Below are 27,667 nucleotides of genomic sequence, written 5' to 3'. Positions count from 1 at the left end.
GAGGGGGATTTGTGGGGGGGGCAGGGGTGGGGATAGCAGCTTAGCTTAGAGTATTCATATCTCTGTCACCTTAACAGATCCAGGGTTCCCTTTCTCTATCTGGATAGAATGGAATTCCAGAGCCATGTTGGCAGGGGCAGCAGGCGGGGGGGGGCGGCACGGGGAGGAGGGGGAATTAGGATACCATTGCTGTGTAGGCGCCTTCTGAATTATTGGAGGAAGTCCCAGTAAAAGGGGTAGGGAAGGCAGTAAGAAATGGCCATTCTTAGTACAGATAATCCTGACTTAGAAATACAGTCCACTCTCAGGAAACCTAGGGGGCGTGATCATACATCCCAATTTTCTGGTACTAAGTATTATCACTATTCGATTACCTGGGATATAGTTTTGCTACAAACAGTCTGGGTTTATACAAGTCCATTTTTGTAGTGAAGGGAATCCATTACTTGTCTGATCCTCTGAGGAACAGACAGCAAAATGGGATTAGAAGTGCAAGAGGGTTATTTGGGGAAACACCTGTGAGGGATCAAGGATTTGAGGGAGCAGGAACAGGCAGGGGGAGCCCTCTGCAATACAGGCCCAGCCCCCCTGCTTAAGCAGAGAGGGAGAGAAGGACTGAGGAGGAAGGGCCCCAGGCCACAGGCCGCAGTGCAATTCTGAGAAAATCTTGGCCAGGCCTCTGGGGACTCTGCAGGCTGAACTTCCCCATTAGAGGAGTCCCCAGGGCGGCATTGGGTGGGAAGGGTGTGGCACCGGGGCCCCTGCCGAGCCCCTCTGCCGTGCTCAGTCATTGCCCAGAGGCAGCCAGGGGCAGCCTGGCCTCCTGTCCCGGAGGGATGGGGGGGCTGGCAGCTGAGGCCCACTCTTGTAGCCATCGGAGCCGCATCCCCTGGGGGGGGCACAGGGAGCCTCATCGGCAGCAGCACTGAGTCATTGAACCAGTTTAAATCCTCCTAGAAGCAGGAGCCAAGATGGGATTAGACATGCAAGAGCTTTATTGAGGGAGATGGTCGTGAGAATTAAAGGGGGGAAGAGAGGAGGGGGCGGAAAAAACCCCTACACAAATGTGGTACAACCTGTGTACTGCTGGTGAAGAAATAAACTCACAGAAGAGTGTTTTCTTTAAAAAGCCTCCCTGAAGTCACGTGCGCTGAACGTTGGCTTGGGAAATACGGTTTCTTTCTAAGTCCCTGAATTTGGAGCATCAGACAAATAAGGTCTGCCTCAGCTATTTTTAGCACGGCTCTTTTCTGTGAGGGCTTCGCTGGGACCCTCTTCTCTCACTGCTTCTTAACCTCTCAGTGGTGGGGAGGGGGTGGTTTTGCAGACTTGGGCTGTGGCAGCTGCAGCCGGCCCTGCGGGCATCTAGCGGGGGGGGGGGGGGGATGTCAGGGATGCTGATGAGCGTCCGGCATTGCGCAGAACAGCACCCACAGCAAAGGGTTATCCGGCCCCAGATGTCGGTAGTGCTGAGGCTGAGAAACTCTGCCCTACCGATCCTCTTCACCCTCTTGCAAGGAAGCCAGCAACATGGGCTTCGTGGGGAGACCCCCAGGGCCTGGGGCCTCCTGGATGGAGATGCTCCTCCCGGAATCAGCCTCAGAGCAATAGAGCTGCAAAAAGCCTAGCATTCTGCTGAAGGCCAACCAGCGCTTCCTTTCTATTTAAATAGCGAGTTTTTGTTTAACAAAGGTCCCAGACCCCCAAGAGATTTCCAGAGATGTAGCTAAAGCACACAAAATGCCTTATATAAGTTACAGAAACTCATGACAGAAAGTAAAATGCTTGAACAGTTGATCCCAAGCAATATGCTTTATATGCAGTAACATCTGAGATGTACCCACGCCCGCCCTGACGTTCTGTCTGTTGCATTTAGAATGTAATTTGAAACTTTCCCAGCCCATCTTGCTGAAAATCTACCGAGTTTGGGGGACTCTCCATAGAAATTTTCCCTATAAACACTGGCTGAAAAACATTGAGTTCGCTTTTTCTCCTTCCCGTTGACCCTGTTTGTGTTTTGTGTCCCAGCCAATATGACAGACAGCACCAAGGGAATTCCAGGGTGCAGATGTCAGGAGCCCTGTGTTGGAAGAATGGAACCCCACATTCCCATGCGTGTTCACTTAGTCTTTACCAAGGGAATGTGTTAGCACTGAGCATCAGAGATGCAGGTGACTTTGCCCTGGACTGCAGGGCATGGACATAAAAATGTCAACGCATGTTAAGTGTACTTCCGCCCCTTTCCAGGCTCCGCCCACCGCTACCCTGTCATTTGCCCTGGGAGCCTGACCAGACAGACTGCATTGCCTGGACCTACTGCCGGCTGCCTTTCAGCTGGGTGCACCCAGGGGGAAGAAAGCACCCGCCAAGCTGGGGGGAGGGGGAAGGGGGAGACCCGCAGAGGCAGGTGTTAAGATATTTCTCCCAGGGCGCCTGGGTGGCTCAGTTGGTTAAGCGACTGCCTTCGGCTCAGGTCATGATCCTGGAGTCCCTGGATCGAGTCCCGCATCGGGCTCCCTGCTCGGCAGGGAGTCTGCTTCTCCCTCTGACCCTCCCCCCTCTCATGTGCTTGCTCTCTCTCATTCTCTCTCTCAAATAAATAAATAAAAAATCTTTAAAAAAAAAAAAAAAAAAAAGATATTTCTCCCAGTCCCCCTCTGGGCGCTGGCCTGCATTTTCTGTCTGTGGCCGCGTCCCTCTGCGCAGAGCTCTCCCCCTGTGTTCCTGCTCTGAGGTTCCAGTAGCACTATTTGCACACCCACCCCTGCGACCAATCCTCCTGCCCTACAGCGTGCTCCCCGCCATGGCTAGCTTCAGAATGCCCTGCTTTCCCTTGCTCACTTGCTGAGAACGCCCATATCTCTCTCTTTTTAATTTTTATTTTTTAAAAAGATTTTATTTATTAGTGTGCAAGAGAGCACAAGCCGGGGGAGAGAAGCAGGCTCCCCGCTGAGCAGGGAGCCTGATGCGGGACTCGATCCCAGGACCCTGGGATCATGACCTGAGCCGAAGGCAGACGCTAAACTGACTGAGCCACCCAGATGCCCCCATCTCTCTCTAAATATAGGGGTCCTCACCATGGTTTCAGAGGCTGTAAAATGGACCAAGCAAGCTGCAACTGTGCAAAATAACCTTAATGATCCGTGGGGAAAATTACGACTGACCTTTCAAAAGGTTTGTGAAAACATTACTGTTGCTAAGAGAAAAAGTAGTACAAATATTAAATACACTAATTTGAAACATTACAGACATTGAGAATCAAAGTATTTCTTTGGAAAGTCTTGCCAGGAGGAGTTTAAACAAGTGCCTTGCCTGTTCCTAACTCCCATCTATATTCCAATTTCTATTTTTTATTTTATTTTTTTTCTTATTTTTTTTTTTTTAAAGATTTTATTTATTTGACAGAGAAAGACAGCCAGAGAGGGAACACAAGCAGGGGGAGTGGGAGAGGGAGAAGCAGGCTTCCCGCCGAGCAGGGAGCCCGATGCGGGGCTCGATCCCAGGACCCTGGGACCATGACCTGAGCTGAAGGCAGATGCTTAACGACTGAGCCACCCAGGCGCCCCTATATTCCAATTTCTATCACGTTTCATTGCTTTGCTGCATTTTCATCTTTATTGGCCAGTTCCCTGTTTGTTATCCATCTTTGTAAAATGTCCCCTGAGTTCATCTGTGGGAGACGAGGCACCACAACTGCATGCTTTGCTGTCTGTGCTGCATGAACTGAGTAACCGATATGCAGTGGCCAGTCACCTACTGTCTTGGAAAGAGGTGACATGACTGGTCACCGATCACACTGTGTGTCTGCTGTTCACGTAGTGATTTCTGGACTAAAGGGCTAGCAGTCCAACTAGACCTTCACAATTGAAGCTTTATGCACTTGCTCACAGTTACTATACCAGTGTAACTGAAATTTTAACCAGCTTGTTGGGGGCCTGGCGTAATTTAAAACAATTGAAATTAGTGATAATTGAAATTCACCTAGATCAGACCGTGCAAAACGAGGGCTGCCAGTCGAGGGCTGCCAGTCGCCCTTCCTTATAGTCCTTTGAACCCAGTTGGATTCTGCTTCCTGCTGAGACCATAACTGAAACAGTGTGCAACTAACTCTCCAGGGGAGTGAAAAAGAAAGCTTCACAGAATGCAGCCAGGGTCGGCCAAGATATGCCCTGTGCCTTCTGACTCCAGACCAGCAATGACTTGTTCTACCATCCAGACAAGGGCAGGCAGGAAGCACCTTCTAGATCTGCCTTCTAGATCTGGGCTCTTGAGGAAGAGGGCTGCCCTGGGAGACGACTGACCCAAAAGTAAGGCTGAGACGGCAGTGCTTAGGAACTAGGAATTTGTTGAAAAAGGAGCTAGGGCCTGACCCAGCTGCCCAACTGAAAACAAGCTTCTCCTGTTGAAAGACCCCCAGCAGCAAGTTTTTGGGAACCAGATGAATGAATCATCATTTCTTCTTCAAAATCACTTAATTCTGCCTCTAGCTTCTAGTTCCCTCCCACGGTCAAGCTCTGGGTCTGCAGTGGCTCCATGCTTCAACTACAAACTGCTAGTTACCTACTATTTGCCCTTTCTTCCTTAAAGAGGTTTGATTTTGTTTGAGGAGCAAAGATACCTACCTGAAGGGTTATACTTCTCAGCCTTCTGTGTAGATAGGCATTTCACAAAGTTCTGGCCTATGAAATATAAGGAAAAGAGAAGGCTCCTTAAAGGAGCCCATTCTCCCATTTTCTTTTACTTGATGCCTGGAATGTGGATAATAATGGTTGGTGCTCCAGCAGCCATCATGGACCATGAGGTGACCTCAAAGATAGAAAGTACACACTAGAATGGTAGAATGGGAAAATAAAAGGAAGCTTGAATCCCCTATGACCATAGAGATGCCATACCAGCATTGGACTATCTACCTCCAGATTTCTGTCTTAAGGCCCTGTTATTTGGGATTTTTCCATTATATGCAACCAAATCTAATCCTAACTAGATAAACATGCCTACTTCCTACTGAAATTAACTTACACCAAGTCCTTCAAATTGAGCCTCTACTTCCTGTGAAAATCAATATAAAACAAGTAACCAAACTTATTTTGGTCAATACTGATTAGTGTGCATGGTATCACGGCTCAAGGCTTAGAATGGTAGGAAATGCAGACTGAGGCAGACCAACGAGGAAGATATTCTGGAGCTGATGTGTTTCTTCCAAAATCCTAACCTAGTAGCCAGTGGTTCTCAACCACTATTGCTTGTTATCACCTGGAGAGCTTCAAATACCCCCCAGTGCCCAGTCCCACTCCCCGGAGATTCAGATTTAATTAGTCTAGCGTGTAACCTGGGCATTGGATTTTTTAAGTACCTCAGGTGATTGTAATGTCCGGCCAAAGTTGAGAACGACTGACCTAACCTCAACACCTACACCGATATTTCAAATTGTCCCTTTGTTTGGCAGCCCCAAAGCTTTTGACACACCAGGCAACACACCATGGGAAAGAGAAGAAGGGGTTATGATTATGAAAGAGGTCAGTTCCAGGGGAATATTAGGAGATGTTCTTTCCAGGAGAAGTTGAAGATTTAAAATCCGGCTTCCTATCATTGCTTATATATGCCTTGGAAACTTCTCCAAAGTTTGTACCTTGGAGCCAGGGCCAGGACCAGTGAGTGAGGTGAGTGAAGCATTGTGTGAAGCACTTGCCTGGGGTACAAAATTTAAGGAAACACCAAAAAAATTTTAAAAATTTTAAAGTTAAAATCAAAAAAAAAATCTCAGTAGTCATGAGAAATAATATTTGAACGTGAGATTTTTTAAAATCAAAATGAGTGCAAGAAAATCCATGAGGAACAAAGTGTCAAAAGTTAAAATAAAAACAAGATCCCCGGACAAGTGTACCCCCAAGTTTGCTGTCCACTGGTCTCCGTTCCAAACGGAAGAGCGTCTGTGGCCAATTAGCGATGCCTAACGATTCTCTGGCCCATACTGCCCCCTGCTGCTGGAAGCGGGAAGTGCTCGCTGCCTGCCCACGAGGCACCACCGTGGAGCCTCCCCACCGGGACCCTTGCTCTGGAGCAGAGAGGCATGGTGCCCTCTTGCGGGCAGCCACCCACTTCAGGAACTTTGATAAGGCCCTGGTCACCTGCATCTTGCTAAAGTATAGCTGCGTGGGGTTAAAAAAAAAAAAAATAGCCCCAAACTGAGGGTGGCAAGGCCTAGATTTGAGGCTCAGCTTTGCCTCTGGGCCTGTCTTAAAACAAATTGCATCAGCCTTCTGAGCCTGTTTCTGCACCTCACGTGGATTTTATTACCTCTTCCCATAATTATTGGATTACATGAGGGGCTTTCTGTGACAATGCCCAGTGGACTGCCTGACAAGGACACACATAGTTCACAGTAAGCTCCCTCCCCAAGCCCACCCCATAGCCATGGAGTGAATCAAACTGTCATCAATGTATTACTGAAGGCAAAAGACTAGGGAGAAAAAGGTGCAGATGGTGGAGTGATGCCATGGCTGATGGGACAAGGAAGACATCCCCTAGGAGGTGTCACTAGCCAGTTCATGCCACGAGCTGGCCAGGAGCCTCCTGGGGTCACCGAGCCACGTTTCCAATGTTTTATTTCAGGAAAGTTCCAGTATGTGCGGCAAGCATCACAGTGGTGGTGGAAAGCCCAAGGCCCTGGGAATCAGGCCTGGGGTAAATCCTGGCTCTGCCACTTACTAGCTGTGTGACCCTGAGGGACGTCACTTAACTTCCCTGGGTGGATAAGATTTCAATCAAACAACAAACTGAAAGTTCCTGCACTCTGGTGGGCTCAACAAGTGGTAGGGGTCATTGCTAGCCCGGAGCTCTCCGTAAGGAGTGGGAAGGAGGGGACACAGCAGTCAGGCAGTGTTTGGTCCTATTGGGCTCCTAGACCAGCCCCCAGGGTGTGCTGGGGAAGGATGGGGATGCAAATTCTCCCGCAGGTGGCCTCTGCTCTTATCCCCCACCCCTCAGCCCCCAGCAGGACTCAGATGTCAGTGCATCCCTGAAATGGATCCACACAACAGGAGGGGCTGGGGGGTGGGGGTGTCACCCCTTCCCTGGAGTTGGCGAGGGGATGCTGGATTCCCGGCACGCGCAAGTGGAGTTTACAAAAGGAAGCCTGGACAGGGGAATCAGGGTTGTGACTTCCACAATTACTGTGTCATTGTCAATTTCCCAGCTTTGATAATAGCGCTGTGCTTAAGTAAGAAAATGCCCTTGCTCTCAGTAAGTGAATACACTGCAGCATTTCGGGGTAAAGGGGAACCACGTCTGCAATTTACTGTCAAATGGTTCAGGAAGAAATAAAAGGATAAAGCAAATACGGGGAAATGTGAATGTTTGGGAGATCTGGGTGAAGGGTATCCAAGAATTCTTGCAACTTTTCTATAAGTAGGAAACTGTACGATAATAAAAAGTTTTGCAAAGAAAAAAGGCAGCAGCAGTCGGGGGTTCTCTGTCTCCCCTTATTCTTTTCTGTCCTCCTGCTGAGAATCCGTTGGTGGTGTGAAGTGTGCGTGTCCAGTTCGCCTTCCCTCTCCTCCTCTCTCCCCCTCCTCCTCCTCCTCCCTTCCCCTCTCCACCTCCTCCATCGCCCCCTCCCTCTCCTCGTCTTTCTACCTCCTCCCCTCCTCCGCTCCTCCCCTCTCCCCCTTTTCCTCCCCGCCTCCTCTCTCTCCCTCCCTCTCTTCCCCTTTCCACCTCCTCCCCTCCTCCTCTCTTCTCCACCTCCTCCATTTCCCCCTCCCTCCTCCCTCCCCTCTTCCCCTCCTCCTCTCTTCTCCACCTCCTCCATTCCCCCTCCCTCCTCCCTCCCTTCTTCCCCTACCCCTACCCCCTTCTCCCCCCCCCCCTCCCCCTCCCTCCCACTCCCTCCCCCCTTCCCCTGCCCTTCCCCCTTCTCCCCTCCTCCCCCAGAGCTCTCCGCCCCGCGGGCCCAGCACAGGCGCAGCACTCGCGGCCCAGCGGCACCAGCTTTATTTGCGCGAGCGCGGGGCGCGGGCCGAGCGGGGGTCGGGGCTGGGCGCCCCCCGCAGCCTCCCCGCCGGCCCGGCGGCTACACGATGGCGAACTGGCAGATGTAGGGCAGCTGGTCGCGGCAGCGCTTGTCGAACCACTTGCCGTTGGCCGCGCCGGCCAGGGCGGCGCAGTTCTCGGCCTTGCCGCCGTCGGGCTGCGCCGTGATCTCCGTCTCCCAGTTCTTGTAGGCGATGTGGCCGCCGGTCATGTCCACCCAGACGCCCTCGGACGCCATGTCGTTGAGGCCCAGCCAGATCTCGGCCTCGGCGCCCACGCTCTGGCGCAGGTACTCGTACAGGGCGTCGTTCTCGGAGCCCGTCTGCGGGGTGCCCAGCGTGCCCCCGCGCGAGATGCAGTCCTCGCTCGCCTCGTGGAAGGTCTTGGTCTGGGTGAAGGCCAGAAAGCACTTCCTGTGCACCTTGGTGCCCTTCAGGCAGACTGCGGGGGGCGGGGGGGGGGAAGAGGGGGGAGAGACGGCCATCACCCCAGGTCTCCAGCGTCCCCAGCCCCAGGCCACCCCTCCAGGGCCGGGCCCACCCTCCTGCAGGCCCAGCCCCCCCACCCCGTTGTCCCCGTGATCGCTGGCCCTGGACAGCCCCCCACACACACACACCGCCCAGGCTAGTGCTGTGATGGACACCGATGCAGAGCCCAGGTCCCCATGCCAAAGGTCGTCAGGCTAGCCCCTCAGCTGCAGACAGCCCCTAGCTCAAGGTCACCTCCCTTCCCTGGGTGCCACATCCAGTGCCTGGGGGATGTGCAAGTGTAGAGACAAGGTCAGCTCTGCCCAAGGCGGGGGAATTCTGAGGAGCCCCATCAGCATGGGAGGCTGTGAACCTCCAGGGAATGGGCAGACATGGGGGCGGGGGACGATGGGACTGCCATATGTCGGGGCTTTGTGCCAGGAAGTCCCCACCTCATCACCTCACCTCAGGAGGCTAGTGGCATCTGGGTTATATGGACTTTGCCCAAGCACAAAGCTTAGACTCGAGAGAGACCTTAGAGCTCACCTGGCAATCTCCCCCTACACCTTCCACTCTACAGATGAGGAGGCTGTCCCCCAGAATGGCACTGTGCTTCTCAACTTTCCCTCTGGGGCAGATACTGTTAGTCAACCCAACCAACATCCATTCTCAACCCCCTTCTCCCTCGTCTGCCTCCACTACAGGGGCTGGAAAAGCTTCATTCTTGCATCGAAGCTACAGGTGGTCATATGATAGAGCTCTGATCAATAAGGTGGGAATGGAAGACTTCATTCTCCTGATAAATGGCTGGGCCACCTTTTCTCCTACATCTTGCCTCGAACGCAGTCATGATACCTGGAGCTGGGGCAGCCATCTAGGGACCATGAGGTAAAGCTTCTGAACAAAAACTTACAGCTACCCACGCTCAGACTCGCTTTTTGTTTAAGCTACTGCTAGGTGTTCTATTTACTTGAAGCCAAAACATGATAGACTCTTCCCTTCTAGAGCCCCTTCACCCTACCTGCTATGTTAAGCAGGTTGTACAAAATCGTGTGTTTGTCCTCCCTTCAACAAAAATTTCCTGAGTGTTGATATGTGGCAGGCACTATGCTGGGCAAGGTGGTGGAAGAGACAAGACAATCAAACATGGCCCCTGTGGTCCTGGGGCTTATCATATAGCGGGGGAGGCAGACATAAACCAACAAATGAATAGATCATTACAAACTGCAATAAATACAATGAAGGAAAGAACATCATCTAGTGAGAGTTAAAACTGAGGAGTCTGATTGAGACGAAGGATTAGGGAGTCCTGAGACGGCAAAGCTGGAGGTGCACAGTAGGTGGATCTTGGGGGAGCAATTCAGGCTGCCAGAACAGCAGGTACAAAGGCCCTGTTGTGGGAAGGACAGAGTGTGGCCCTCTAGAGGGACAGAAGGCTGGCCAGTGTGCGTGCTGAAAGGAGAGACCTGGGTGCAAGGAAGTGGGTGGAAACTGCCCAGTGAGAAGAATCTGGAGGTCTCTGAGGAGGCACGAGGGGAGCAGCGGGCCCAAGGCCCGGGACATGCTGTCAGAGAAGCATCAGGTGAGAGGGTGGCTGTGAGCACAGAGAGATTTGTGGATTGCCCAAGAAGGGGCCCGGGTGATAACTAGAGAGGCAGCGTAGCAGAGCTAAGAACAAGACTGTGCTCCCGCCGGCTGTTAGCAAGACGCTCCGCGTCCTGGTGGGAAATGGAGGTGGGGTTATAGTAATAAGCTCACTGCATGGGTTTTCTGCGAAGGCTGTTACTGTTCGTAGAGCCTTGGAGCAGTGCCAGGCCCGCAGGAAGCTCACACGTGTTATCTACTGCTGTTAGTCTGTATTCTCTGGGCTCCCCAGGGCAGGGTCACAAAGGAGTAGGCGAGTCTGAGATGCTATGAAAGGAACATGGTGGAGAGAGAGAGAGAGTAGGTGGTCCGGGAGGAGACCCGACCTGTCCCCAGGCTCTGCAGCCGAGTGACGGCGTCCATCCTTGCTTGTCTGATGAGTGCGGGGCCAGGAAGACCCAAACCCACCTTTCCTCTCACCCAGCACAGACCCGGCAGGCGGCTCCCATTCAGGTCCTCATCTGTACTAACCAGCCAGATGAGCATGGGCAAGGAACAGGACCTCTCTGTGCCTCGGTTTCCCCCATTTAAAACGGGCAGGATAAACCCTGCCTCGGCATAATTAGGATGATGAAGAGTGGCAGCATCGGTAAATGTGCTGACGCACAGGGAGTGAAGCTAACGGGGCCCCTTAGGGCTGCGGGGGCTGGCTGGGTGGAGGGTCCTCTGGGAGCTCCTTAGGAAGGCTCCTAACAGGTCCACACAGTGCTCCTGGGGCCACGCTTCCGGTGGGCGGTAATGCATTCTTGTGGGAGAATTTTCGTCCTTCGAGAGCATTCCCATATGCACGCATGTCAGGGGATCTGCCCGAGAGGAAGCGGGTGGAGGAGGGGGCTCCCTGGACCCGGTGTCTTGGCCTACAGGGCTGGCCTGACAGCCGGGCCCCTGGAGACTGGAGGCTGGAGACTACACGCGTGCTGTTGGCCTGAGCCCTTCTCTGGCCGCCCCGGCCCGGGGCCCCGAGGGGCTGCCCACTGCGCTCACCCGTCTGCAGGGCCTGCTGCTCCTTCAGCAGCGCCACCTCCTGGGCCAGGTTGTCCAGCTGGCTTTTGAGCTCCTCAAACATCTTTGGGGTCACGGCATCTAGGATGGAGACAGTCACAAACACGTGAAGAAGGCAGTGAAGGATGGGGGCGGGGCAAGGACGGGGTGGGATATCACACCAGTCAGAATGGCTAAAATTAACAAGTCAGGAAACGACAGATGTTGGCAGGGATGCGGAGAAAGGGGAACCCTCCTACACTGTTGGTGGGAATGCAAGCTGGTGCAGCCACTCTGGAAAACAGTGTGGAGGTTCCTCAAAAAGTTGAAAATAGAGCTACCATACGATCCAGCAATTGCACTACTGGGTATTTACCCCAAAGATACAAACGTAGTGATCCGAAGGGGTACGTGCACCCCGATGTTTATAGCAGCAATGTCCACAATAGCCAAACTATGGAAAGAGCCCAGATGTCCATCGACAGATGAATGGATAAAGAAGATGTGGTATATATATACAATGGAATATTGTGCAGCCATCAAAAGGAATGAGATCTTGCCATTTGCAACGACGTGGATGGAACTGGAGGGTGTTATGCTGAGCGAAAGAAGTCAAACAGAGAAAGACATGTATCATATGACCTCACTGATATGAGGAATTCTTTTTTTTTTAAAAAAAGATTTTATTGGGACGCCTGGGTGGCTCAGTCGTTAAGCGGCTGCCTTCGGCCCAGGTCATGATCCCAGGGTCCTGGGATCGAGTCCCACATCAGGCTCCTTGCTCAGCAGGGAACCTGCTTCTCCCTCTCTCTCCGTCTGCTTGTGCTCTCTCTGTCAAATAAATAAAATCTTTAAAAAAAAAAAATAAAAAAATAAAAAAAAATAAAATAAAATAAAAAAAGATTTTATTTATTTATTTGACAGAGAGAGAGACACAGCGAGAGAGGGAACACAAGCAGGGGGAGAGGGAGAAACAGGCTTCCCGCTGAGCAGGGAGCCAGATGCGGGGCTTGATCCCAGGACCCTGGGATCATGACCTGAGCCGAAGGCAGACGCTTAACGACTGAGCCACCCAGGTGCCCGGAGGAATTCTTAGTCTCAGGAAACAAACTGAGGGTTGCTGGAGTGGTGGGGGGTGGGAGGGATGGGGTGGCTGGGTGATAGACATTGGGGAGGGTATGTGCTATGGTGAGCACTGTGAATTGTGCAAGACTGTTGAATCACAGATCTGTACCCCTGAAACAAATAATGCAGTATATGTTAAGAAAAAAAAAAAAAAGAAGAAGATAGCAGGAGGGGAAAAATGAAGGGGGGGAATTGGAGGGGGAGACGAACCATGAGAGACTATGGACTCTGAAAAACAAACTGAGGGTTCTAGAGGGGAGGGGGGCGGGAGGATGGGTTAGCCTGGTGATGGGTATTAAAGAGGGCACATACTGCATGGAGCACTGGGTGTTATGCACAAACAATGAATCATGGAACACTACATCAAAAACTAATGATGTAATGTATGGTGATTAACATAACAATAAAAAATTAAAAAAAAAAAAAAAAGGACGGGGTGGGATAAGCCCTTGCCTAAGTCTAGGCAAGTCCCTAGACCTCGCCATCTGGGACGACGTTCTCTCTGTCCCTGCTGACGGTAGTCTAAGTTGTTGCTTGTGATTCTCCATCTGCCGGGAAACCCATCCTTCACTTGCCCCGACTCAAGTGAGACCCGTGTGTTTGTTGAGGGGTGTGGCTGGGGGTCCGATGGGGTTAGGATTGGCAGGGGCCGGGGGTGCACCCCCAACCACCCTCCCAGCTCCAGAGGAGAGCAAAGCAGAGCCAGATGCCCTTGAGACCTGCCAAGTTCACTCCCTCGGCCGGCGCAATAGGACACGGACCAGCAGGGCATGCGCTCCAGCCCGGGGCTGGGTGTGGAGGCACAGGTCCGCGGGTGCCTGGGCCCTGAGGTCACGAGGACGTGAGTAACCTGGCGTAAGTTGCTCAGCCTCCCTGAAGTCGGTTTCCTCATCCGTGAAATGGGATGATAACGGCCCCACCTCAGAGGGCTCTGAAGAAGATAGAGGCTAAGAGAGAAAGCATGTGAACGGTGCTTGGCACACAATCGACCCTGGGACCCGCGTAACGCATCTCTTCCATAGCCCCGCTTCACAAACAGGAAACCGGAGCCGGGATGAAGCAACTCGTTGGCCCAAGATGGCAGAGCCAGCAGGGGGCAGGGCTGGCCCGAACCCGGCGCACACGGCTCCAGGTTTGATCCTCCCCACCCTTGGGACAGCACAAGAGCAGAGCCCTAACGTGAGCCGTCCTGAGCCCAAAGGCCTGTTGGGAGCTGGTTCTGCGGGAGCCAGCAGGGGCAGGTGGGAAGGGTCTGTGTGTGTGTGTAGGTGGAGGGCTCTGTGGGTGGACCCCAGTCTTACTGAAACCCCAGGGGCTTCAGGGGGAAGTGCTTCCATGGTCCATTTAGCTGTGCCTGCATGAAGTCCAAGGTCATGAGCGATGAGGTCAGAGCCTTTGTCCACCCATAAGATGCTTTTGCAGGGGAATCTCAGGAAACAACTGCGAGCAAGAAATATACTTGTATATGCAGAATTAGTCATGTAACTTATCAAATATGAGGAAAACAACACCCGGATGAGCAAGGCAAAAAAAAAAAGGGGGGAGGGTTTAGGGCTGGCAAACTAGCCTCGTGGGGTTATGTGTGCCTCCTGCTGGGCCTCTGCCTCGGCAAGTTCATGGCAGCTCTGTACCAGTCACATGATATACCAGCACAGGGTGCCAGGTGAGGTTGTGCAAGTTGCATACTGCACAAAGGCACTCAGCTGAGGGGACTAGTGGGGGTTCATGTCTAGTCCCTAAGCCTTGCCCTGGCTATGCTGGGTCAGATCAGAGAAAGGGGTGCCTTTCTGCAATTTGGCAGCTCAGAGGGGTACCTTTGTAATTTGCACCAAGGTGCCCATGTGTGCAAGGGGCTTGTCAAGGAGGAAGGCACCAACAGTGCTCCACCCGAGGACGGTGTAGGAGTAGGGAATGTCTACAGCTCTGGGCGAGGAGTCAGGAGGCCCTGTGCTACCCCTTTCTGTGTCTGAGCCTCAGATTCCTGATGCATGTGATTGAAATGGACGCCCTCCAGGTCCCCCAGTCCCTGTTCTGAGGGCCTGTGACCCCCTGTGCGGCCACCCTGCCCACCTGAGCTTCCCTGCCAGGTGCGGCCACATGACCACTAGAGCTCCAGCCACCTGAGCCTTCCCCACATGCCTCACCTCCGGCTGACCCCTATACAGCCGGCTAGGGATACACCTGCCACCAGGAGCAGATGAGCTCCCATAAGCACCCAGAGCTCTCCCCTGACCCTGGAGGCCAGGGTGGGGGCTTGGCACACAAGCTGTCCTCTATTCCCTTTGCCAGCCTCACCTATCTGTCCACCTCCCCACCCCCATGCCGGCCACTATGTAGCCCCTCCTCTGGACTCCCTCCCCCACTTTTGTGCACGGGGCCTACAACTAGATTATTCCTGGGATTCTCAATCCTGGTGGCTCCTTGGAATCACTGGAGATTTGTGGAAAAAGCAGATGCTTCCCCATCCCCTGACCCCTGGATCCGGCATTTCCAGTGGTGGGGCCCTGGCTCCTGGATCGTAACGGATTCCTGAGGTGGTGCTGGTGCCCAAGTGAGAACCACCGAGGTTCCTGGGCCGATCCGCACCTTACGAGCAGGGTGGTGACCCTTCGCTAGGATGCTCAGCACATATATTGGCCCCTCGGTGGAGAAGCGCTCTGGAAGCATTTGCTGTGGATACGGACAGCAGGTGGAAGGAAGAAACACCATGTGAGTCAGAGCACACTGAAGCGGGTTCCCACGAGAGGCCAGGGCTGGACAGAACGTTCCACCGGTGTCGTCAGCTGTTCCACAGGCCTCCGGGGTCCGGGGCCTCCAGGGGTCACCTCCATGCAGACCCCCTGGGGCCAGGTTCAAGTGTGACAGCCGGAGAGGGCCAAGTCACCATCTGGTCTGACCTTCTCCTTTTTCACATGATTATATGATTTGCATGATTAAATAAATACTAAATCTCTGGTAGTTGAGACATTAGCAACTATTTTCCATATTTAAAAATTCTATAATTTGCCTTTGGAACTGTGCCTCCTCTACCAAGAACATCACTAGGTGGCAATTTTAGCTAATGCTCGTGGACTCAATCGCGCGTGATACTGACTCTTCTCTTTCTCATGAAAATTTTGCAGAAGTAATATCTGCATGTACCTTTTTAGAAACCCAAACAGTTCAAAACATTACAGTCTCCTTTCCGACTGAGATTGCCTTCAGCTCCCCAGTTTTTCTTCCCAGAGGTCATCACTGTCTTTAAACCTTGTGGATCCTTCCAGAAAAATCCGATGCATGTAAAAGGAAATGTGTATTTGTATATAGACCAGCTTTTCAAAATAAATGTCGACAGGGTATCCATTCTGTTTTGAACTTTCTGTTAACTTTATAAACTAAAACTTGGAAGTCATTATCTGTCACCCACACATCTACTCTGTTCTCTGTCACAGCGCTGGGCGTCTCCACTGTCCTGAGGTGCCGTCCACACTCTGCTAGTCCGTGGCCAATGGGCAGCTGTCTGTTTACAAAGGAGGCTCAGAGAGTGGCCTGAGGACGGCCCACGCCCCCTCGCCTTGCCTCTTCCAGGCTCTTGGCTCTGGCCTCCCCTTTCTCTGCCTAAACCACATTCTCATCCCCTGGAACTCTCTCTCGGAGCCTCAAAGCCCTGTGGGGGTGACAGCCCAGTTCATTGCCATGGCATTTCGCTAATGTTGTCTCAACACAGCCTGGGGTGACCTCACCACCGGCAGGGCTCCAAGGGCAGGCCCTGCTGCGGCCAAGGCAACCCAAGGACACCCCAAACCCAGAGACAACAGAGTGAGCGCAAACCCTCTGGCTTCTGACATCCAAGTTTGGGTTCCCAATTTTTGTTTTCTCAAGGCCGCTTATGCTATGTAACTGGGTCCTTTTTTCCCCCCTATGCATTAAGTATATTGTAGGTGCCAGGCGCTGGGCTATGTAGCATTAAATCCTAAGCAGACGCCTTTCGGCAAATGCCACTATCCCCATTTTATAGTGGAGTAACCCCAGGTTTGGAGATTACGAAGCAGAGCCCATTAGCATTGCCAAACCCAAGGTTTGATTTCTTTAACACATTTGGGGGGTGGAAATGGGGGGAGTGGGTGTCAGTTTAGATGATCTGGAAAGTTCTTTCCCATTCTGAGAGTCGGTGATCCTTACGATTCTGACAACCGCCCCTGATACTGGAGAACTCTCCCAGGCTCCAGGGGTATTTCACGAAAGTTCCCTGGACTTATCAAGAAGGAAAATGAAGGGAAGGAGCATCAGAAGCCATAAAGGACAGGGTGCCCAGCTCCCTGGAAGATGGGGAGGAGCCCTGCCCCCCTCCTTACCTTTCTTGACATTTGCAGCCTTCTTGACCTTGGGGGTTGGCTCCTCAGTGGTGACCTGGGTCAGGAGCGAGAAGAGGCAGAGGAGCAGGTAGGCCCCCCAAAGCTCCATGCTGCTGCCTGCTGTGGCCTGGGTCGGAGAGCCGTGGCAGCCACCGCCCGGCCTGCACGTCTTAAGGCAGCGGCCACGGGGACCTCTGTCCAGGAAACCCTCCCAGACGGGGCTGCCGGGCTTGCCAAAAAAAAAAGCCTGCAAAGGAGGAAGGCCTGGGAGAGCCTGGCTGCCCAGGGAACACCCACTCAGCATTCTGGCCCTGCCTTCTAAAGCAGAATCACTGTTTTCTAGAATTCTGAAAAATACACGGTAGTTGTCCGAGCGCACATCCGTTGAGCAGGTATGTTGGGCAGGTGCAGAGGTGTGCCCTTCCCCGGCCTTAGCCCATGGAGGCCTCACACCAGCAACGTGAGGGAAGCGCTGTCATCTCCCCATTTTACGTTTCAGGAAACTGAGGCTCAGGGACTGGCCCCAGCTACCCAGGGGCAGCACTGGTATTTGAAACCAAGTGGGGCGACTCCAAAACAGGTACACTCCGAGGCCTCTCTACAGCCTGACCTAGGGCTCGCTGCCTGATTGCCTAGAATGTTTGTTACGATGATTTTGTGGTTCCGTTCTCTATACACTTGGTGCATCTTTGGGTAAAAATACCAAGCAATCCTCTCCTTGCTTCACGTTGCTTTCTCCACCATCCTGTCCTGAAGCAGAGGTGACCACAGTGGGAGAGGGGGGAGCCACGGTACCCCAGAGTGGAATCAAAGGTGGAGCGGGGAGCAAAGACTGTCCTGGCCCAGCAGCGTGGAGGGGGGCATCCCGGGGGGCACAGAGGCCCCACATGGAGCTTTGGGGTCCAAGCAAGGAGAGGAGATCCTGCATGGGAAGTCGGGCGGGGGGGTAACATACAGGGCACTACCCATCAAATAAGCAAATCTGTTACAGACCACGGGAGCCAGATTTCTCATCATCAGAGAAGGGAGGGACAAATACAGAGAGAGAGAAAGCTAGAACGAATCCTATGGTGGAAAATAACAATTAGAGCCATCGCTGTGGGACTGTGGACTTCAACACATAAAGATGAACCTGTGCATTTAGATGGAAAAGTGCACGTCCGTTCCCTAGCTGTCACTTCGAGGGCCATGGAGCAGCAACCCCTCCAAGGCCCCCAGCACCCCTAGCCTCCAAGGACTGGCTTCTCAACCCAGCTTCCCGCGAAACGGAACCAGAGCGCCTGGGCGAGAGGCCTGATTCCAGGGCCGGGACAGGGAAAGTCGAAAATGAACAGCTTGTTTTGCCAGAGGGCAGGCAAGTGCTCAAGGGATGATGGGGACAAGCCAGGAGCACACGGGGCCAGCTTGAGGGAGCTCCCAGGGGCCAACAGTGAGCAGCAATGCAGGAGGGAACCTGGAGCACGCACAGATGTAAGTAAGTGGACACGCTGATAATCTGACGAGGAACGAGGTATTTTCAGAGATGCAGATTACTTGTCCACAAAACACTTTTCCCTTACAAAGAGAAAAAAGAGTAACCTTGCGGGGAAGAAGACTGGCAGACACTACTTCATCAAGTGACCCAAGTAAGCACCCCGGATGGCGGGCAGGTGGAAAGCCTGCAGCCGCTGAGCTCCCGATGGGAACGCATCACCATGTCCATCCGTCCGTCCATCCGTCTGTCCGTCTGTCCGTGAGATTCCTGCCAAAGAAAGGTCGCACAGACCTGACTGAGCAGCTGGTGCCTTGCTCACAAATGCTTCGGGGGACCAATGCTCTTGACACGGGAACCGCCAATTTTCCGGGAGCCTAAGATTGTTCACAAAGAAAATACAGTACTCTGTAACTCGGGCTTTTCTTCCAGGGAGCCCGCCGTCGAGCCCACCGTGGGATTTAGGGGGGAATCTGTCTGCACCCGGGCTGGGCTGGCCTGGGGCACTGTGGTCGCCACGGGTGGGAGCTGGGTCAGGAACAAGCACCCCCCTGCCCAGCCCTTTAGTGCTCCTGGGCTCCACCTCTCCCATTCTCAGAGTGGGAGAGGGTCTTACAGGGGTCTCTGGGCCCCTGGGGAGACAGACAGCTTGGGGCTGAAGAGCTTCCTGGAGCCCTGGGTGGGGAGTACATGGCAAGAAAAAACATGCTGATCTTTTTCTTTTACTAACTCCTTTGCTTTCCCCGTTTTCTCACCTTGGCCGTTGGGCGGCAGGGAAATGGAAGGAGTTTGTTTCAACTCTGGGGCGGCCAGAGGTACCATGATCTCCATGGGCCTGATTGCAGAGGCGCTGGCCTACACGTACTGGGGAGGAGGTCCCAGGAAGGCTCTGCTGTGGCCATTCTGCTCTGGGTCTTGTCACGCGGGAGCCACACAGGAGCCATGCGGCGTCAGGACACGCCTGGACCTGTTAGGGTCCCCATTAGTCTCTCATTCACTGCGCAGGGTGCCTGGGCCCCCCAGGGATCAACATGAGGGGCCCACTGTGCCATCGGGGCACCTAATGCAGTGGGGCAGGGGCAGGAAGGAAGGGGGTCCCCAGCTGAGGAAGGGCCACGGAAGGGTGGCCACGAAGGGGGGGGGAGGGGAAGGGAGGGAAAGGGAGGGGAGGGGAGGAAGGAATGTGGCCAGTGCTCCTGGTGGAGGGAACACTGCACATTCTGGATCCTGAACACGAATGGGGTGGAGGCGGGAAAGAAAGCAAGCTGGAGAGGTAGACAGGGCACATCTCAAAGGGCTGCTCGAGCCACCTTAAAACCCTCTGGACACAGACCGGAGGGAACGGAGGCCAGAAAAGAACCAAGCTGGAAGGGCTGTGATCAGACGCCCCTGTGGAGACAGCTGAGTGGGGCTGGACTGGGGGGCCCCGGGACGTACCAGGGACACGTGAAGCATCTGTCCCGCATGAGCCCCCAAGCAAGGCGGGATCACACCTTCACTGGGGGAGTGTGACTCTTTCCTACTTAACCTGGCAAGTGAGCTCTCTGTTCTCCAGGAAGGAGGCTTTCGTAGAGAGCTTTCTAGAAAGTAGTGAGAAGTGTCTGGGTTTTCCACCCTGCAGCTTCTCACAGGTGTGTGTATGTGTGTGTGTGCACGTGTACGTGTATGAGAGTGCATGTGTGCGTGTGTGCGTGCTCTACACAGAGATCCTCTACAGGCAACTAGGGGTCACCCATGCTGTTAAAATGACTTACAGAGGGGCACCTGGGTGGCTCGGTTGGTTAAGCGTCGCCTTCAGCTCAGATCCTGATCCCAGGGTCCTGGGATCGAGTCCCACATGGGGCTCTCTGCTCAGCAGGGAGCCTGCTTCTCCCTCTGCCTGCCACTCCCCCTGCTTGTGTGCTCTCTCATTCTCTCTCTCTGACAAATAAATAAATTCTTTTAAAAAAATGACATGTAAAATCACGGTGGGGAATTGTCTTTTGGCTTGGGGCCTCCTCAGGTTTAGACTTGGCACGTCTCCCAAGGAGGGTCTACGCAGCCCCGGGGGGTTACACCAACAGCCCTGAGAGAAGACAAGTTCATCACACACTTTAAACTTGCACCCATCACCAGCACCCTCAGGATGATGTTTTAAAAGGGAGTCCTGTCTTGTGAATAGCATTTGCCCTGCATCATATTTCTGTGTGTTAAAAGTGCAATTTCATTAAAGGTAAACATTTAAAATACGTCACTATTTTTGGGGCACCTGGGTGGCTCAGTCGGTTGGGCGTCCAACTCTTGGTTTGGGCTCAGGTCATGATCTCAGGGTTGGGGGATGAAGCCCCCTGTTGAGTTGGGCTCTGTGCTCATCGGGGAATCTGCTTGAGATTCTCTCTCTCTCTCTCCCTCTGCCCCTCTCCCCTGCTCATGTTCTCCCTCTTTCTCTCTCTCCCTCTCTAAAATAAATAAATAAATCTTAAAGTCTCTAAAATATATCATTATTTTTGTGACCCTATTTTGGCATTTCTTCATTTTTTTAAAAAAGATTTTATTTATTTATTTGACAGAGATAGTGGGAGAGGGAACACAAGCAGGGGGAGTGGGAGAGGGAGAAGCAGGTTTCCCACATAGCAGGGAGCCCAATGCGGGGCTCGATCCCAGGACCCTGGGATCATGACCTGAGCCGAAGGCAGACGCTTAACGACTGAGCCACCCAGGCGCCCCCATTTCCTCATTTTTTAGTGGCTTTGGTAGGCCTCGAAGAATGCGTGTGGCCCACTGACTCTCGGCCTCTCAGTTAAAAAGCAGGTTGGAAGCTGCAGTCGGGTATAACCACCCCTCAACATGGGATGTTCCTTTTCTTTGACCCTCTCCGCCGTACCCCCCGTGCTTGCTTAAACCCCTCCGGGGACGAGCAGCTCATCACTCCGCAAAGCAGCTGGCTCCATCATTAGAGTCTCGGCCTGTTGCCAAGTTCCCCAGCAGCAGGGCAGGGGGCCATCCGGGAAGAGGCCGGCAGACATCTGAAATTGGCCATTGTGATCCCTTTCTGTGTTCCTTTCTCCTTTTTCTCCCACATTCCTCTACAATATGGCTCCTGGACCGTTTTTAACCTTCTGGAAAATCACCTTTAGATAGAAGTCTGCTTGTGACTGATGGTCCTCATTGTGGTGCAGCTCCAGGAACGAAACATGTTCTTGAGGGGCCTGCCTGTGGTCAGATGCTCACCATTCAAAAAGACGCACATTCATGGGCTCTTTGTAGCCACCATGCCAATGCTGAGCTCACAGCCATTAAGCATCCGGCTCCCCTTTATCCACCACCCACTGTCCCTGGCCAGGAGGGGACCGCCATTGTGGTCACCTGCAATGCATTCGCTCACAGCCCTGGTGGCGTCTACGGATTTTCTCCTCCCGGAATAGTCTTGTGAATAGCATTGCCCTGCATCATATTTCTGTGTGTTAAAAGTGCAATTTCATTAAAGGTAAACATTTAAAATACGTCACTATTGAGGCCTCAGCCAGCTGGGAGAGCAGCAAGTCGGGGGTGGTTTCAGCCAGGAGTGGGGTGCTCATATTCACTAGTGACCGCCCCCCCGCCCCGGGACATGTCGGTGCACGAACACATCGCCCTCAAGGGCCAGTCTTTTTTGTGTCGGTTTCCCTGCACAAAGAATGATCTTGATAACAAAGCCCAGAGGCAGAAAAATCAGAAGAGAGCTCTAACAGGCACATTTCAGTTCCTAAGCAAGTTTTGTTTTTTTCTCTCCCCAAAGCTGTTGGAAGTCTGAGTTATATAAAACAATCTCTGGCCACCCCACCCATGTCAGCCCAAACAACATGCAAACTTCTGGCCCAACGTGGAGCCATCCGCCTCCCCGTCCCCTCACCCGGCACAGCTGTTTCCTTTTAGTTCTGCTGGCCCTGTGTTAACAGGAACGTGGCCCGCCTATGGAGGCCAAGAACTTTCCACACTCTTCTCAAAGGTAAGAGCGTCCAGGGTACACATCTCCAAAAATATGGCAAAGGCAGTCTCAGCCCTTGGTCAAAGCCAAAGACAAATGCCCTATAACCTTGGCCTCGGAGACCCTCATTAGGAAAGTCCTTTGTTTCTTTGCAAAGCTTGTTGGCCTGGTGCTGTCATCATTCAACAAGATTGCTTCTGTCCCTTGTGTGCCAGGCCCTGGGGCACACGATGCTGGGAGAGGCAAGAAACCACTGAGCCAAGTTCTCAGCTCTCACGGGGCCCCCATTCCTTGGTTGTTTTGTCCCTGAAGGTCAGCAGTGTTCCAATGGAGAGAGAACTGGAGACCCGGATTTTCAATCCAGCTTAGACACCTGGCACTTGCATCCTTTGGGGCAAGTTATTCAAGACCCAGATTCCCCATCCATGAAGTGGGGCGATAATCTCGACCCCGCCTACACAATGGGATCCTTGCACGGACCACACGGAGACCCTATGTGTAAGGCAGCTGGGCAACCTGCAAAAGTGTGGGAGGAGGGGGAGGACTTCAGGAGGACTCATGGCCTCCGTCCACCCCTTTATTCCCTCCACTCCAGGGGTGAGACATTACCTGATCTATAAATTTGTGAAGGATAAACTAGGCATGCTCAGCTGATGTCTTCAGCTGTAACAGCTCACACAAGAAGAAACAGAAAACCCCATTAGCTCTATAGGGTACTACAGATTTCAATCTACCTTACTAGAAGCTCCCTGCCTCCCCAGACAGCCCCAAAACTCAACAACTGTAAACCCAGCTGTGCCATTAGGGATCCTGAACTTTCCAAATCATCACCCTAGCCCTACATAATCTTGCCAGACGTTTTGCTGGTTTCTCTTTTGCCCCCATAGGATCCTTCTAGGTGCACCAAATCTGATCTCGGCCCTGGCCAGAATTGGCAAATGGCCCCAGGGAAGAAAATGGCTGGTGACAGCCTGCTGGCTTCTGAAGATCTCTCCCTTCTATGGGATTTTTCAAAGAACCAGCTTTTGGTTTCATTGATTTTCTCTATTGATTTCTTGTTTTCAATTTCATTGCTTTCTGCTCTCATTCTTGTTACTCCTCTTCTGCTTATCTTGGGTTTAATTTGCTTTTCTTTTTCTAGTTTCCTAGTTTCCTAATCAGCTTTGCAGACTGATTTTAGATCTTTCTTTTAGATCTTTCTTTTCTAATATACGCATTCAATTGCTAAAACCTTCCCCCTAGGCACTGCTTTAGCTGCATCCCACAAATTTTGATGTTGTTTTTTCATCATTTAGTTCAAAGTATTTTTTAATTTCATTTGAGACATCTGCTTTGGCCCAGGTGTTACTTATAAGTGTCTTGTTTAATCTCTAAGTATTTGGGGATTTCCCAGCTATCTTTCTGTAATTGATTTCTAGTTTAATTCTGCTGTGGTCTGAGAGCAGACCATTGTGTGATTTCTACTCTTTTGAATTTGTTAAGGTGTGTTCTATGGCCCAGAATGTGGTCTATGCTGGTGAATGTTCCATGTGAGCTTGAGAAAAATGTGTATCCAGCTGTTGATGAAGTAGTCTATAGATGTCCATTGTACCCAGTCGACTGATGGATTTGTAGTTCAGTGTCTGACATTAATTTGGGAAAAATTTTCAGTCATTATTGTCTTAAATATTTCTACTGTTCCTTTCTCACTTTTTCTGGAATTTCCATCATGTGTACGTTACACCTTTTATCATTGTCCCACAGTCATTGCATATTCTGTTCTGTTTCTCAGTCTTTGTGTTCTCTTTGCTTTTCACTTTGGGAGGTTTCTATTGATAGATCCTCAAGCTCAGAGATTCTTTCCTCTGCCATGTGCAGTCCACTGATAAACCCGTAGGCGTTCTTCATTTCTGTTACAGTGCTTTTCTCCCTAGCAATTCTTTTTGGTTCTTTTGTAGGATTTCCATCTCTATGCTTACTTTTCCCATCTGTTCTTGCATGCTGTCTACTTTATCCATTAGAGCCCTTACATATTAATCATAGTTGTTTTAAATTCCCAGTCCGTTAATTCCAGTATCCCTGCCAGGTCTGGTTTATGGTGCTTGCTCTTTTTCTCCAAAGTGTGTTTTTCGCTTTTTAGTATGCCTCATACTTGTTACTTCGTGGCCAAATGGGTAAAAGGAACTGCTGTAAATAGGCCTTTAGTAATGTGCTGATGAGGTGTGGGGGAGGGGAAGTGATCTGTAGTAGGGCCATGGCTGGTTTTTTGTTTTTTGTTTTTTTTAAAGATTTTATTTATTTATTTATTTATTTATTTATTTATTTATTTATTTATTTAACAGAGAGAGAGAGAGACAGCAAGAGAGGGAACACAAGCAGGGGGAGTGGGAGAGGGAGAAGCAGGCTCCCTAGGGAGCAGGGAGTCCAATGATGCGGGGCTCCATCTGAGCGGAAGGCAGATGCTTAACGACTGAGCCACCCAGGCGCCCCCGGGGCTGTCTTTTAGTGCACCTATGCCCCTGGACTGTGAACCTCACATTGCTTCTCAGTTCCCCGACTCTAACTCCCCCCACCACACACACACACCCCTAGGTGGGACGGGATGGCTAGACTGGGATTGAGTTGGGTATTTCCCTTCCTCCAGGTCAGGTAGGCTCTGGTTAAGTAGTTTCTCCTGAGGGCAGGCCTCCCAAAGAACAGAGTGCTCTGGTGTATTTCAAAATGGTCCCTCCCCTCCTCCTCCCACGACCTGCTAGAAGCATGAGAGGATTTACTCACAGAAGTGTGGGGGCCGTTGATGACTGGGTCCCCCTGGAGTTGTTAACTCTCAGAGTCGTCCACACTGAGCCTCCAGCAATTTGCCAGTTAGAGTTCAGGTTTCCCTCCCCGGGTTGGGTTCCCAGTAAGTGTGGCTCTCTGTACTTCTTTGTTGGTCTCTCCAATTTGGGGAGCAGTGGTTGGCTCTGTGACCTCACTTCTCTTATGGATCTCTAAGAAGAGTTGTTGCTCTTTTGTTTTGTTTTGTTTTGTTTTTTAAGATTATTTATTTATTTATTTGACGGAGAGACACAGAGAGAGAGGGACCACAAGCAGGGGGAGTGGGAGAGGGAGAAGCAGGCCTCCCACTGAGCGGGGAGCCCGATGCAGGGCTCAATCCCAGGACCCTGAGATCATGACCTGAGCCAAAGGCAGACACCCAACGACTGAGCCACCCAGGCGCCCCTCTTTTTTTTTTTTTTTAAGATTATTTATTTATTTGAGAGAGTCAGCACAAGCTGGGGGAGTGGCAGGCAGAGGCAGAGGGAGAAGCAGGCTCCCCACTGAGCAGGGAGCCCAATGTGGGGCTCGATCCCAGGACCCCAGGATCATGACCTGAGCTGAAGGCAGACGGTTAACCCACTGAGCCACCCAGGCACCCCAAGAGTTGTTGCTTTTTCTGTGTGTCCAGTTCTGGTATAGCCTCCTTTTACTTCAGGTGATCACCAGGTCCCAACTTCAGGGGGCTATCCCAGCAGTGAATTAGGAACAACTCGGACCTCCTTACCAAGACACTAAAGCTCCTTTTCAGCCATGGCCCTGGTCCAATACCCTCAAGGTCCACTCCTACTCCTATTTCCCTGGTAAATGCCAAGCCAGGTCTTGCAATCATTTCTATAAGTAATCTATTCCTTCCCACAGCATAGACTGCAATTCCCAGCTCAGGCCGGGCTGTAACAGGATAGTCATTGGTCTGGAAACAATGAGGGAAGGGGGGGCAGAGGTTGGCAAATATCATCTCTTGAGGCATGGGCCTCATGTACGGTCTCTCCATGGAAAGTAGTCTGGGGTTTCTCTCAGGAAATGGGGTTCTCTTTCAGCAAGGGGATGGGGGCTTCTGCCTGCTCAAAGCATTCAGGGGAATATCGGGGACGAAGATCCCATCTTTATCCCAGGTCCGAGTCCTTTTCCTTCCTGACAAAAGCGCTGACTTTGGCAAGGGAAACCAGCCCAGGAGGCAGCTTATCTCCTTTGGGGCTCTGCCATTCTTGCACAAGCAAATCCTAGGGGTGTCAGCACATTCTATCCAGTAGCTGCAGATCCGTCTCTTTAAGCTGTACCATGAAGGCCCTCTGGCTTTTATAACACACCACAAGGTGACAGTTGGCCGATGAGCCTTTCATTTATTTTTCAAAGGCCTTTCATCATTAATAGAAGCCAGTTAACTAAACAACTCTTATAATTACCGCTGACTCCAGGTGTCCTTGTGGTAGAGCTTTCACAAGACCCAACACTTCCTCTCCTGGACCTCATCCCAACCCACCGCAGGCAAGTCTTGGTAATGATGACACTAAAGGATGGCCTAGCTTGTCGCCGGCCCACCTGCCACCACCCACAGGGTCTTCGCAGCCATCGGCCAATGACTGCTCCTGTTTTCAAGACCCATTTGAAGGGCCTGCTCTTTAAGGCCACTTCTAGTACCAAATGCTTAGTCGGAGTCACTCCCCAAGTCAAAGCCTGAGACAAGGACTCATGTTTGGTAGTTTATCTGGGCAGTAGTCCCACAGGGAACAGGAGGGAAGGACTGGGAAGGGTAAACCAGGAAGGAGAGGATTGACCACAGTCATGGGCACCACCGGCGTGGTGTGTTGAACGCACCGAACACCTCTCGGAACCATCCACCCAAGGATCAGATGGAGCAGCCTTTCCCTACTGGTTGCTGCCCCCCAGTGGTCGCGGGTTGCCTCGGGAGGCGCTAAGTCCCCAGCACTTTGGGGCTGTGCATACTTCCAGGCTGAGTCTTAAACTGATTTATTTGCAGGCTTGGACGGACATGATTTGGGAGACCAAGAAATCACAGAAACAATAGAACCAACTTGAAAATTCTGTACATTGCATTCCCTGATGTTTGTTTAATGGCCACTAAGAACAGCTCTGCTTCTGCTGGATGAAGCATGGGTCTCTCCAGGACAGTTATTTTTCCCAGTCTCCACCATCAGTTTTCTCTTCCCTTATTCTGAGAGCTGCAGTCATCACACATTTCCCATAAATGCCTCTCCTGGACAGACCTTGCTCATTGGGGGTTCCATTTCACGTGTGATGTTCGCACCTGACAGGTAGGGGCGGCCTGGGAAAGGCAGAGACAGATGCTAATTGATTTCTCGCCTCTGTTCTCACTGGTAACTGCTCGGCTGGTCAGCCCCGTTGGGTGGCAGTCACGCACGAGCCTGGCAAAGGTGCATCTGTCTAATGTCTTGAATCATCAGGACTGAAGTTTCTAAACTTGACTAAACTCCAGCTGCATCTTGACCACTGTCATGTCCCATTACGGGCAGTCAGCCAGGAGCAAGGTGGGTGGTGGGGGGGATACCAGGCTCATTGCTGCCTTGTCGGGAGCACTGTCACGGTGCCTGGAGGGATAATCGCTGGGAAAACATTTCTTAAAAATGAAAACCCAGGTTGTGTTCTCAAGAGGGAAGCAGCTCCAAGTCCAAGTCGAAGCAGCTGTTTGTCTCCATGGGGCTGGACCTGGCCATGCCAGCAGAAGGTGCCCATGCCAGGACCTCTGGAACCAGGCTTCAACTCACATTATGTTCCTTCCATTAGGCAATACAATCCTAACTCCTCACCCTATTTGTCTAACTGAAATGCACAGAGCAAATGCCCTGGCTGAGATACTCGCCCTTCCCCGGGGCTCTTTAAGATTGATTGG

The 27,667-nt window shown here is 52.0% G+C and overlaps 1 protein-coding gene across 1 annotated transcript; it reads right to left on the bottom strand.

Annotated features, from left to right (window-relative positions):
- Positions 1 to 7,974: 7,974 nt before the first annotated feature.
- On the bottom strand, positions 7,975 to 16,841 carry CLEC3B (C-type lectin domain family 3 member B). Its single transcript, XM_032412174.1, has 3 exons — positions 16,583 to 16,841; positions 11,127 to 11,225; positions 7,975 to 8,472 (listed from the first exon to the last, which is right to left on the bottom strand). The coding sequence occupies exons 1-3, from the start codon at positions 16,689 to 16,691 to the stop codon at positions 8,072 to 8,074; spliced, it is 609 nt and encodes a 202-aa protein (XP_032268065.1). The 5' UTR covers positions 16,692 to 16,841; the 3' UTR covers positions 7,975 to 8,071.
- Positions 16,842 to 27,667: the final 10,826 nt, after the last annotated feature.

Source organism: Phoca vitulina, unplaced genomic scaffold (assembly GCF_004348235.1).
Source record: "Phoca vitulina isolate PV1807 unplaced genomic scaffold, GSC_HSeal_1.0 scaffold13, whole genome shotgun sequence".
Classification (NCBI taxonomy): Eukaryota; Metazoa; Chordata; class Mammalia; order Carnivora; family Phocidae; genus Phoca; species Phoca vitulina.
The sequence above is the reverse complement of the archived record's forward strand: the minus strand, read 5'-3'. Positions and strand labels throughout refer to the sequence as shown.